Source organism: Amblyraja radiata, chromosome X (genome assembly GCF_010909765.2).
Source record: "Amblyraja radiata isolate CabotCenter1 chromosome X, sAmbRad1.1.pri, whole genome shotgun sequence".
NCBI lineage: Eukaryota > Metazoa > Chordata > Chondrichthyes > Rajiformes > Rajidae > Amblyraja > Amblyraja radiata.
The window spans coordinates 2,462,732-2,476,518 of NC_045999.1; the positions used below are offsets into that span (position 1 = coordinate 2,462,732).

At 46.5% G+C, this 13,787-nt stretch overlaps 1 protein-coding gene across 1 annotated transcript in view; it reads right to left on the minus strand.

Annotated features, from left to right (window-relative positions):
- rec114 (REC114 meiotic recombination protein) overlaps positions 1-13,577 on the minus strand; it is a 32,143-nt gene extending 18,566 nt beyond the window's left edge. The window contains exons 1-2 of the mRNA XM_033014929.1: positions 13,327-13,577; positions 10,834-10,926 (exon numbers count right to left, since the gene is read on the minus strand). Of these exons, the coding sequence (XP_032870820.1) occupies positions 10,834-10,926; positions 13,327-13,518 (285 nt within the window). The 5' untranslated portion in view covers positions 13,519-13,577. The remainder of the gene's footprint in view (positions 1-10,833; positions 10,927-13,326) is intronic.
- Positions 13,578-13,787: the final 210 nt, after the last annotated feature.

Consider the following 13,787-nt stretch of genomic DNA (forward strand, 5'->3'; position numbering starts at 1 on the left):
AAGCCCTTTATCTGGCCTCTCACAAGGAACCATTCAAGAAGAACAGCTGTTCTTTCCAGACTAACATCTCAACTAGGATAGACACAAAAAGCTGGAGAAACTCAGCGGGACAGGAAGCATCTCTGGAGAGAAGGAATGGGTGACTTTTCGGGTCGAGACCTTTCTTCAGAACTTCTTCTTCTTGCATATGGCGTGCAAAACCTAAAGTTGTAAGACAACTTGTTATGTTTCATCTTCTGTTTGTGCACGCCAGGTTGATTGCATTCATCGAAACAGGGTGGACCACGTGAAGGTTACAATCTCCCACCCCTCTTCAGGACCATTGACAGATTATCTGCTCATTACCCATTATCATATACAGTAACTTTGCTGTCATGTATGCAGCATTTGAGTACACTTGATGAAAACTCAAGTGGCTTTTTAACTAAACGATGAATGTAAATTCCTTCAAAATTACTTGCTTAACATACATCAGTGTAAGGTACACAAAAATGCTGGAGAAACTCAGCGGGTGCAGCAGCATCTATGGAGCGAAGGAAATAGGCGACGTTTCGGGCCGAAACCCTTCTTCAGAAGTTTCTCCAGCATTTTTGTGTACCTTCGATCTTCCAGCATCTGCAGTTCCTTCTTGAACACATACATCAGTGTAAAACTGACATTGTTGCCCATGAAGATAACATATTGGCTTTACCTACACAGTATGGATTTTAAAAGAACCATGTACATTCACAAAGTAATTATGAACACTAGTCTTGGCTTAAATAAAATCATCAATAAGGATAAAAAGGCTTCAACTTTTCTTCAAAAGTATCGGAATGCCAAAGACAAAGGGCCCCCTCCTACCACCCAAATTGTTACCTGCCTTCTCCCTCAGATAGAACAGATGAATGATAATTTATTATCACATGACATGTCACTGTGAAATTCGTTGTCTGGCATACCATAGACAAAGTACGCAAAGAGTTGCCACGTATATGGCGCCGACAGTTACAAGTGTTCAATGTAGTCCCCAATGGCCTCTCTTCGATCTCAGCCGTCCCCCAGGCCGAGTCCCTCTTTGTTCCGGGCCGCTCCCCCACCCCTAGTCCCTCTTTGTTCTATCGGCGGCGAATCTTCGATCGACTTCGGGCACCCACACAGGCCCGTCTGACCTCTGGCAACCACTGCTTGTCCGTCCGACTTCTGGCACCCACCGAGGGCTCGTCTGACCTCCAACCTTCAACGCGGGCCCGTACTAGCCACCCACCGGGAGCTTCCGACATCCCACCTCGTTCTCTGATGGCCCATCTTGCTCTTGGTGCTATCCAGCGAGTCCCTCCTCGCTCTCGCAGCGCGGATCGCGTCAAGGTCCATGGCGAGTAAGCCGGGCCTACCACCGGGTCCGACGACTCCAGCGGGCAAGCCGGGGCTACTGGACGGTTTGGCTTCCATTCATCGGAGCTACTGGAGGGCTTAGCCCAGTTTGCCAGGAGCACTCTCGGCCGAGTTGCTTCCGGGCAACCGAAATATCGCTCACGTTTCAAATTCAGATATCCAATAACTTGTCTATTTTTTTGTTTTGGGCAATAGCTTTGTTCTGGTATTCTAAAGCATGGTACATTTTCTGCACCAACCCATGGCTGCATTAAAACTTGTTATCGAGCGATGTATAACACATCAGGTTTGGCTTCTTTCACTTTCTTGATACCAAATAAAGCAATTGAAGTAACGGACTTTGTATTATCCTCATAAATTGTCAACAATCTGGAATGGGAAAGTCAACTGTTTCTCCACCACATCACCCCTTCCCCTACCTCATGGAAGCATGAGAAACTCACAATGAAATTCATTCTCTAAATGCATGAATTATGGAGAATTTGCATTTAATTAAAACAAATGGAAGTTCTGGAACTATTACTAAATGAAATTGCCAAACTATATTTACATATTCATAAATGTAGAGGAAATAAACTAAAAGGGCATAATAAGCAGAATCAAATTATAAAGCTGCCATGTAGCCACATTTAGTTCATCAGCAGGGCAAAATGCAAGTGCTTTATGACTTTCAGCTGAACTTGAAATGAGAGGGGAAGATACAGTTGTTAAGATTCATATGGAAACCAATAATATATTAGACAAAGTGTGAGCTTCTGCTCAAAGAATATAAACAGATGGGTTCACTTGATTACTACCTGAACCACGTGCAAATTGATACAGGATTGAATGTACGGCTTAATGACTGTTGGAAAAACTTGTTTCAATTCATGAGGCACCAACACAAGAGAAAGAGGAAGGTCTTCCATTGAGACTAGCTTCACTAAAATCAGTCTGGGGGTATCAGTGTACTCCAAAATCCTATAAATAGGATATTAGATCATTTGTTTTTATTTGACAAAACTTAGAAAGTTAAATAATGCAGGGCTGCAAGGTTAGTAATGATAGCCCGAGTCTATCATAAAAGCGTACTTCAAATTGAGTCTATCAAAAAAGTGTACCCAGCCGTTGTGACGCTCCACTAAGGTCAGTCATCATCCTCTGCCTGTTCCACCGTTGAGGTCAGAGTCCTCCCCCTCGACCTTACCGCCATGGGTGGCCCTACCAGGAGCATAGCTCCAGACGGCATCGCTCTCAGGTTCTCAGGACCACACAAGCTTCTCCACCACGACAAGATGACAATCCACGGAGAAGACATAGAAAATAGGTGCAGGAGTAGGCCATTCGGCCCTTCGATATGATCATGGCTGACATTAAAGTATGAGATAAGGGTAGTCAAGAAAAAAAGATCATAGTTCAGAAAAGCGGTAGATGCAGTTTAAAAAGCTAAAATAACTTTGATGGAAGTTGTATATAGGTCCCAAGCCGTCCTAGCAATGCAAGGCATAGTATAAATCAGCAAATTCCAGGCTCATGTAATATGGGTAATGCAAAAACTATCTTGGGCTTTAATCTACATACTGACTGGTCAAACCAATTGATCAGTAATAGTGATGAAGACAAACTAATTATGTACATAAGAGATGGTCATCTAGATCAGTATATGAAGGATCCAACAGGAAAGCCTGTTTTAAATGTATTATTGTGGTGCGTGTAAGAGTTAACTGATGATCTGGTAGTTAACTGACCTTAAAGGAACACTGATCATTACATGACCTAATTATACTTGTAATTTTGGTTCAGTTAGAAACTCAGGACTCGGAATTTAATAAATAAATAAAATAAAGCATGAGACACATGTTTTGGAAAATACTTTAAAAGATATGTCAATAAACGCGCAATGAATAATATTTAAAAAATAGTTTACAAGCAACAGATATTTATTTACATTAACACAAACAAATTCAACAGGAAAAATAATTCTGCAAGTGAAATTAAAGAATCAACTGCAATATTACATGCAGAGCGTTCTTTCGCAAAATTATATGGCTGAATTGGATTGTTTTTGTGACAGTAAAAATCCAATAGTACCTCTAATATGAAAAGCAGTCTCTTTCATTCAATTAGGACTTTCCTCATATTCAAAAGTGAAAGCACTCAACAATCAACCATTTCCCATTTAATTGGTCGTACAAATTAACCATTTCAAAATGAGCTGCCTTGTATATTTTTCCAAATTACAGCAACCATGATGCCTGTAGGAAAGATGCTGTCCCAGAACCTGGATGTCACAGTTTACAGGCTCCTACATCGACTTCCCGATGGCTGGAGTGAAATGAGTTTGGTGATAATGCTGACTGCCTTTTTGAGGCAGTGGCGCCTGTAAATCCCTTCGATGGTGGGGAGGACAGAACCCATGATGGACTGGGCAGTGTTCACCAGTTTTTGCAGTCTTCTTCACTCCTGAGCATTTAAGTCGATGAACTAGGCTGTGATGCAACCAGTCAATGTGCCCTCTACTGTACACCTGCAGAAGTTCTACAATGTCCTCCCTGACATAACAAATCTCTGCAATCTTCTCAGAAAATAGAAGCGTAGATGGGCTTTCTTTATAATTGCATCAGTGCACTTGAATATGAAGTTCGCAGTCGTAAGTAGAGTGAGAACAGGTGGCTGAGCACGCAGCTTTGAGCTGCTCCCATACTGATGGTTATCGGTGAAGAAGTGTTGTTACATATTTGTATACACTGTGGTCTGCTGATGAGGATGTTGAGGATCCAGTTGCAGAGGGATGCTCATGGACCCTGTTCAGTGAGGTTGGTAACCAGCTTTTTTAAAAAATAATTTAAAATATTTCTTCAAATATTAAAATAATATATACACTGCAGTATAAAACAAAACAGACCCCACCACCATAATACATGACTAACGATAACCTATTATACAACTATCTTACACTCCTTGTCAAGGATGCATTCAACCCCCCGCGGTGCCCAGCGGTCCCAGGAAATCCCCCAGGGTGCCCATAGTCCCTCTCTAACACCACCCGGGCACGGACGTAACCCCGGAAAAGGGGCAGGCAGCCGGCTTGGGCAGAGTCCTCTTCCGCCTGGCGCCATGACTCGCCGGCCAGACCTAGGAGCAACCCAAACAGGACATCCTCGGCCCTACCATCTACCCTGCGCATTGGGTGTCTGAAGACGAGGATGGTGGGTTGGTAACATAATTAATGGTACACATGATCAGCAGAGTGCAACAGAAATTCACTAGATTAATTCCTAGGATAGAGGGTTTATCATATGAAAAGGATTAATCAACCTATACAGTTTAGAAAATGAGAAGCAATCTCATTGAAATATTTTTATAGGATTGGCAACATAGATATGGAATTAATGTTTCTCCTGACTGGACAACTGCAATCAAGACTCAGTAAGTGGGTTGGCCATTCAGAACATGGATAAGAATGTTTCCACTTAGAGAGTAATGAATTTTTGGAATGATTTTATTCATATGGCTCAGTTGATGCATAATTTCAAGAAAGAAGTTCTCTTTTGATTATGGGAATCATGAAATATGGGATTTGAATGAGGAAAATGTGCAGAGCTTAGAAATACATTTTCTCACAGATGGCCATTTGACTCCTCCAGTCTATGCTGGAGATAAGAACAATGTCATCTGCCCCATTCAAAGGCAACAGACTCACAGGCAATAGAACCAGATGTCGTGTTCAGATTGTTGACTGAGGCAGCTATGATCAGCCATGGTCACATTGTATGGCAGAGCAGGCACTAATAGCTGTATGGCCTCTTCCTTCTACTTATGTTTTCTGGATTGACATACAGAAGGAATAATGTGGAGTATGTACATGATGTTATTGAAGAACATTAATTTCACAATTATGAGACAAGTAGATTGTTAAATGTTAAATTGTCCAAAATTCTATAACCATTCCTTTATAAACACTGATTGCAAAATATTAAAAAATATTCTTTATCCCAAATAACAAATACACTGGAAATAGGGATCTAATATCCCTCCTCTTTCTCTCCAAAATGACTATGCTATCATCGTTTTGAAGATGAAGCTCTACAACCATATTGGAAGGAAACTTCATGAAGTGACATAAAGTTAATTCACTGTAAATCGATCTATCAATCATAGAGTTTGATGGAGTTTTTTTCATGGCATAATATCAGTTCCTATTGACTGCTTGGAATAAAATCGAATGGTCAGGAATCAAGAGAGTTTGTCACTGGTCCCGACAATGGAACAATTGCTCATGATGCAGAGGCAACAGCCACTATTTTGATGAAAATGTGGACTGATTCTCATGTACATGATGGCTCAAGGCTAATGCTGCATTATCAACTGCAGTTTGTCTTAACATTATAACACAAGTTTTCATTTTTTTTAAATTAATTTATTTTTGGGGTCAGGGCATCATTAGCAAGGACCGCATTTATTATGCCCCCACACCTTCCCCAGTTCCCAGCAGTCCTTTCGTTGAAGATACATGCAGAGCAATTTTGGGTTGGGAGTTATAGGATTCAGGTGCAGCAATAATGAATGAAAGGCCATATATATCCAAGTCAGGCTGACCTGTGATCTGTAGGGATCTTATGGATGGTGATGTTTCCAAATGCCTGCTGTTCAAACTCTTCAAGTTCAAGCGAGTTTATTGTCATGTGTCCCTGTATAGGACAATGAAATTCTTGCTTTGCTTAAGCACACAGAAAATAGTAGGCATTTACTACAAAACAGATAAATGTGTCCATATACAGGTGCACAACCTTTTATCCGAAAGCCTTGGGACCAGACACTTTTCGTAATTCAGAATTTGTCGGTCTTCGGAATGGAAATTTTTTAGCGTAGATTTTAATGGCTGGCTCAGTGGTAGAGTGCTCGGCTCATATCCGCAAGGTCGCGAGTTTGCGCCTTGATCCCGGCAGTTACTTGGTCGCGAGTTTGAGTCTTCAATGTCGTTTTTTCTTGCAGAATAAATGTCTGTATGAAATGCAGTGTGTTGAATGAATTCCTGAATTTGTAAATGTGCCCGCAGCATTGAATCACCTCTCGCACTCACGTCACCCTAGCGGGGCTACATGCCCTTAGGCGGCCTAGCTCGGGGATTCTTGAATCCCCAAGCTAGGTCGCGAGTTTGTGCCTTGATCCCGGCAGTTACTCGATCGCGAGTTTGAGTCTTCAATGTAGTTTTTTCTTGCAGAATAAATGTTTGTATGAAATGCAGTGTAGGAGAGGTGTACTGACTGTGTGGGCAGAACTTTGGAAGTGATTGCCCACCAGTCTAAAAAGCCGCTGTGTCTCCCTGTCCCTGGGATAGCAGGGGGCGATCAAACAGCACAATACCCCCCTCCCCCTCCAACTCCAGAGGAATCCGCTCCCCGATGGGCCGCTACGGCGACAAGTGGCAGTTTGCCCACAGCCCGAGCTGCGCCCCCTCATCCGCCACCCCAAGAACAAGACGTACCTTGCACACCATCAGCTTCTGCCCCTACGTGTTCCTCTGGAGTTGGAGCGGGGCTGGGCTGGAGTTGCTGCTGGCTGTGGGTCTCTGGGATCTCCGTGCTTGCAGTGGGCCTGGGGGTCGGTGTCCCGTTGGTCCTGACGTCTCCGGCCACCCCCCTGGACTGGAGCTGAGACTGGGAACTGTACCGCCCATCCCCCCTCCCTCTGCAACTGCAAACAACCCCACTCTCCTGCAAGGGCGGTACAGTTCCCGGAGGATGGCAGGTGGCCGGAGACGTCAGGACCAACAGGAACCCGCTCCCCGATGGGCCCCTACGACGCCCCGAGCTGTGCCCCGTCATCCGCAACCCAGGTTCCTCTGTAGTTGGAGCGGGGCTGGGCTGGGCTGCTGCTGGCTGTGGGTCTCTGGGATCTCCATGCTTGCAGTGGGCCTGGTGGTCGATGTCCAATTGGTCCTGACGTCTCCGGTGACTGGCACGGTCCTGCTGGAATCGCCGATGTAAAGACAGTGCAAAGCCCCCGCGCCGGTGCAATGAGCAGGGAGCTGGGGAGGGGAGGGGAGGGAAGGGGTCACACACATGGCCGGGAAGCAGAGGGGTGTAGGTGGGGTGAAACTGAAGGGAGCGAAAATCTGCTGCTGCCTGCCCGCTGAGTTAAAAAGTTCCCACGCAAGACTCACGATACACCGTGTATCGTGAGTCTACCGTGGGAACTTTTTAACTCAGCGGGCAGGCAGCAGCATATTGTCAATTATTAACCCTCCCGCGCAATATACCCTCACCTTCTCTTTTATGAATGGGGATTTAGTTCCCCTTTCTTCGAGGACCGACCGGAGGTTCCGCTGTCACCTCTGCGGGCCGCCCTCGGTGAACGTTTTCAAGGACCTTTCTTCAAGGACCGAAAAAATGGCCGCTATTCGGAGGTTTTCGTTATTTGGATCTTCGGATAAAAGGTTGTGCACCTGTACCATGATATAAATATATACACACATGAATAAATAAACTGGTAAAGTGCAAATAACAGAAAGTGGTTATTAATAATCAGAGTTTTGTCCGAGCCAGGTTTAATAGCCTGATGGCTGTGGGGAAGTAGCTATTCCTGAACCTGGTTGTTGCAGTCTTCAGGCTCCTGTACCTTCTACCTGAAGGTAGCAGGGAGATGAGTGTGTGGCCAGGATGGTGTGGGTCTTTGATGATACTGCCAGCCTTTTTGAGGCAGCGACTACGATAAATCCCCTCGATGGAAGGAAGGTCAAAGCCGATGATGGACGGCAGTGTTTACTACTTTTTGTAGTCTTTTCCTCTCCAGGGCGCTCAAATTGCCGAACCAAGCCACGATGCAACCGGTCAGTATGCTCTCGACTGTGCACCTGTAGAAGTTAGAGAGAGTCTTCCTTGACAATCCGACTCTCCGTAATCTTCTCAGGAAGTAGAGGCGCTGATGAGCTTTTTGATAATTGCGTTAGTGTTCTCGGACCAGGAAAGATCTTCAGAGATGTGCACGCCCAGGAATTTGAAGTTCTTGACCCTTTCAACCATCGACCCGCTGATATAAATGGGGCTGTGGGTCCCCCTCCTACTCCTTCCGAAGTCCACAATCAGTTCCTTGGTTTTGCTGGTGTTGAGGGCCAGGTTATTGCGCTGGCACCATATGTACAGTTGCTCGATCTCTCTTCTGTATTCTGACTCATCCCCATCAGTGATACGCCCCACAATAGTGGTGTCGTCAGCGAACTTGATGATGGAGTTCGCACTGTGGTTCGCTACGCAGTCATGGGTATAGAGTGAGTTTCCACCAATACGAACAGACTGTGGTCTGTGGATGAGGAAGTCGAGGATCCAGTTGCAGAGGGATGCGCAGAGACCCAGTTCTGCGAGTTTGGTAACCAGTTTGGAGGGGATGATTGTGTTAAATGCCGAGCTGTAATCAATGAATAACAGCCTGACATATGAGTTTTTGTTGTCCAAGTGGTCCAGTGCGGAGTGGAGGGCCAGCGAGATCGCATCCACCGTTGATCTGTTGTGGCGGTACGCGAACTGCAGTGGGTCCAGGTTTTTGTCGAGGTAGGAGTTGATTTGCTCCATGATCAACCTCTCAAAGCACTTCATCACCACCGGCGTTAGTGCCACTGGTCGATAGTCATTGAGGCACGTCACCTTACTCTTCTTGGGCACCGGTATAATTGATGCCCTTTTAAAGCAGGTGGGGACCTCAGAACATTCGGTGAATGGTTCTTAGTTAACATACAGTCAGAGCAGCCTGGGTGAGTGACTGCAACACATTGTGTAGAAGGTGCATACTGTAGTCACTGTGGAATGGCAGAAATGAATGTTTGGGGCGATTAATAGATTACTTCATCCTGCATGGTGTGATGCTTCTTGAGAATTCTTGGTGCTGCAATTCTCCAGGCAAATGGAGGGCATTCCAACACATTCCTGACATGCCTGTAGATGGTGGAAAGGTAGAGTCCCAGGAGGTAAGTCACATACCTAATACCATAATATTAATGACATAAACTCAGCGATGGTAATGCCATTAAATATCAAAGGGAGGGTACCAGACCTTGTGTTGGAAATAGTCACTTTATGTCACGAAAGTGCCAGGTATGTTATTTGTCACTTATCAGCCTATGCCTAATTTTTGTCCAAATATTGTTCCATAGAGGTGCTTTGTTTGCTGTGAAGTTCTAAAAAGGATTGAATATTCTGTAATCATTCCCACTTCTGACCCTATGAAGAAAGTAAGGTCATTGTTGAAGGAACTGAAGATGGTCAGACCTAAGATGCTGCCCTGAGGAACACACTGTGATATCCGTGGGATGGGATGATTCTGCTACAGCCATCTTCCTTTGTGCTAAGTTTGAACTTCCTGAGTGCATTTTCTGACTTCAGTTTTACCAATGCAACCTGATGCATCCATCAATTAAGGGTAGTCATTCTTACCTCACCTCTAGAAATCAGCATATTGGTCTGTTGGGATCAAAACTAGGTCCTTGTGTACGCAAAACTGGGCATGGACGAATAGGTTATTTTACGATTGCGAAAATTACTTAAGGTGCATTGGAGAAAGTACAGGATAAAAAGAAATGAATCCATGGAATAGGGATGTAGACAACATTAAAAAAATCTGTAACTCAACAATGCACTTTATACAATTTGACATTGTAGAAGATAGCCTGTGCACCTAACGTGCTCAACACCCAGATGAGAACTCAGCAACCGTCTGCAGCTACAACAAACCTTTTCATCGTGATTTTTGCATGCACTGACAGTAACCTGGCAATACAAATCAAAACCCTGACTTCTGAAGTACTCCAACTGCCTGAAGTGCCATCGAGTGAAGGTCTTGACAAATCTTGTCAGATCTTGTTCAGGTGTTTTTTGAATCTGACATATCTATTCATATTTTAAGTGCTTAAAAACATATTGTTGATTCTCCCTTCCTCCTCTCTGCATGCAGTTTGGATTTTTACAAGTATGGATAGAAGATCTCAGAGTACTCTCCTAAACAGGTTGGCAATAGCTCCAACCAGACAGCAGGAATCCAAACTGCAACCAGCAGTCTAGTGTTATAAATGTGGTTATACATTTGAGATTAATCCAGACTGCTCTGAAAGGCAGCAGCAACCTCTTAGGAGCTGTATTACTGCCCCACCCGTTGCCCTTAAGAATATTCTGTGTCCGTGGTAAATTGCCATTTCTAATATCTGTAACATACAACAGCGTCAAACCAGAGCAAAATCCTTGCAATACCATCCACTTGATGTTTATGTAAAAAAAAAATCAGTTAAACTATTTTGCTTTGAAAGTATAATTATTTAATGTTTTAATGTTTTCAAACATGATACTGTACACAATTGTTTTACATTGGATGAGCTATACATATTGTTTGCTGAACAGTCATAATTATCTCAAGGACAGGTGGGAGTCTTGATCAAGATATTACTAACAGCTGAACCTGGGTTAAAGCTGACATTTGCTTAGTCAAACTTACCAATAAGGTTGTTCCACCTCGAGAGATTAGGAAATGCCCTGACTCCACAATCGTTAAGGAGAGAAAACCCTTTTCCAGACTAGATTCAAAAACCTGAAAGCAAACCAGAACATTGTTAGTACAAATATATAAAAAACATATTCATTACATTTAAAGATTTATCCCTTTAACATTTCAGTAGCTTCGTAAATGTTGTCAAACCACCTCCATTGCTCACTCCAACAAACTGACAAAGATTGGAAATTTTCCAGTGTTACATAGTATATCTACGTACACCTGTTTTCTGCTACACTGCACCCCCTGAAAATCCACCATTCACTGCCCACTCCAAAGTACACCAACTCATATCACATTGATTGGCCAGCAGGGTCTGACAAACACTTCATGTAATTTCTCCACAACTCTCAAACCAGTCAGAATCATACACGCCATCTGTCCTCTCTACAGTACATTGAAATTCTTATAATATTAATGAGTAGGGCATTTTAGACTAGTTACTGCACATTGCAGGTTGAGGCAAATTGAATATAATTTAAGGACAAAGAATCCAAAAGCTGTGCAAACAAAATGTTGGATTGCTGGCAGTGCCATTTTTAAAATCTTACTTAAAATAAAATTGGAAGATGACAGCTTGGAGATGTGTGAATGGAAATTGTCATAGCCCAGAACCGCCCACAACACCAATACACACTATCTCAATCCCATCCCAATTTGCAAATTGAGCAGCATAATCAATGATGAGTTGTACCCTGGCCACTCCCTCTTCTCCCCTCTCCCATCAGGTAAAAGGTACAGAAGTGTAGACATGCACACCTCCAGATTTAGGGACAGTTTGAGTTTCTTCCCAGGTAGACACAAGATGCTGGAGTAACTCAGCGGGTCAGGCAGCATCTCTGGAGAGAATGAATCTCTCCAGAGATGCTGCCTGACCCGCCGAGTTACTCCAGCATCTTGTGTCTACCTTCGATTTAAACCAGCATCTGCAGTTCTTTGTTCAAGAAGGAACTGCAGATGCTGGAAGATCGAAGGTACACAAAAATGCTGGAGAAACTCAGCGGGTGCAGCAGCATCTATGGAGCGAAGGAAATAGGTGACGTTTCTGGCCGAAACCCTTCTTCAGACTGAAGATCTGCAGTTCTTTCGTAGTTTCTTCTCAGCTGTTATCAGGCAACTGAATCATCCTACCACAACTAGAGAGCAGTGCTGAACTACTGTCTACCTCTTTGGTGAGTATCCTTGATCAGACTTTGCTGGCTTCCTCCTCCCACCTTCTCCCCCCTCTCCCACCCATCCTCCGCCTTCATCTCCCTCTCCTGCCTCCCCGTCTCTCCATCTCCTCCCTCTTCATCCCCCTCCTTTCTCACATCCCCTCCCCTCCCTCCATCCCTCTCTCCTGTCCCTCATCCTCCCCTCCCCCCATCCCTCCCTCCTGTCCCTCATCCTCCCCTCCCTCCATCCCTCTCTCCTGTCCCTCATCCTCCCCTCCCCCCATCCCTCTCTCCTGTCCCTCATCCTCCCCTCCCTCCATCCCTCTCCTGTCCCTCATCCTCCCCTCCCTCCATCCCTCTCTCCTGTCCCTCATCCTCCCCTCCCTCTCTCCTGTCCCTCATCCTCCCCTCCCCCTCCCTCCATCCCTCTCTCCTGTCCCTCATCCTACCCTCATCCTCCCCTCCCTCCATCCTGTCCCTCATCCTCCCCTCCCCCTCTCTCCTGTCCCTCATCCTCCCCTCCCCTTCCTCTCTCCTGTCCCTCATCCTCCCCATCCCCTCTCCTGTCCCTCATCCTCCCCTCCCTCCATCCCCCTCTCCTGTCCCTCATCCTCCCCTCCCCCTCTCCTGTCCCTCATCCTCCCCTCCCTCCATCCCTCTCCTGTCCCTCATCCTCCCCTCCCCCTCCCTCCATCCCTCTCTCCTGTCCCTCATCCTCCCCTCCCCCTCCCTCCATCCCTCTCTCCTGTCCCTCATCCTCCCCCCCCTCCATCCCTCTCTCCTGTCCCTCATCCTCCCCCCCCCCCCTCCATCCCTCTCTCCTGTCCCTCATCCTCCCCTCTCCATCCCTCTCCTGTCCCTCATCCTCCCCTCCCCCTCCCTCCATCCCTCTCTCCTGTCCCTCATCCTCCCCCCCCCTCCATCCCTCTCTCCTGTCCCTCATCCTCCCCCCCCCCTCCATCCCTCTCTCCTGTCCCTCATCCTCCCCTCTCCATCCCTCTCTCCTGTCCCTCATCCTCCCCCCCCTCCCTCCATCCCTCTCTCCTGTCCCTCATCCTCCCCTCCCCCTCCATCCCTCTCTCCTGTCCCTCATCCTCCCTCCATCCCTCTCCTGTCCCTCATCCTCCCCTCCCCCTCCCTCCATCCCTCATCCTCCTCTCCCCTCCCCCTCCCCCATCCCTCACTCCTCCCCATCGTCCCCCTAACCTCCCCCTCATCCTCTCAGTCACCCCCCTACATCCCCATCCCTCCCTCCTCCTCCTCCTCCCTCCTCCATTCCTCTCACCTCCCACGAGCTGGGTGCTCCGCCCGACGCCGTGAACCGGGCGTAGCGCTTCAGGGCCCACTCTGAGGTGGACAGCAGCTCTGCCACAGTCCCGCCTTGACCGGCCGCGGAGCCGGTGTGTCCGGCCGTCCCCTGAGATGCCCCGTGAGGCGTCGCCGTCGCCGTGGCCGCGTGAAGAGAAGGCGCCGCCATTGCTCCCCCGTCGGCCCCGCGCACGAAGGCGGGAAACCGCCGCACTGGCGGACGACAACCAGGGGACCAATCAGCGCCGCGGAAAAACCCACCAATCAAACGCGGTGACCAATCAGCGGCCGAGGGCCTGGGGAGGAACTGACCAATCAACAGCGGCCGCGGCCGGGGACCAATCAGGACGACGCACTGGCACTCGATGGACAAGACATTGGTGAGGCAACCACATCACATTGTTCAGCCAGAGCTCAACACCTATAATCTTTGCTCAA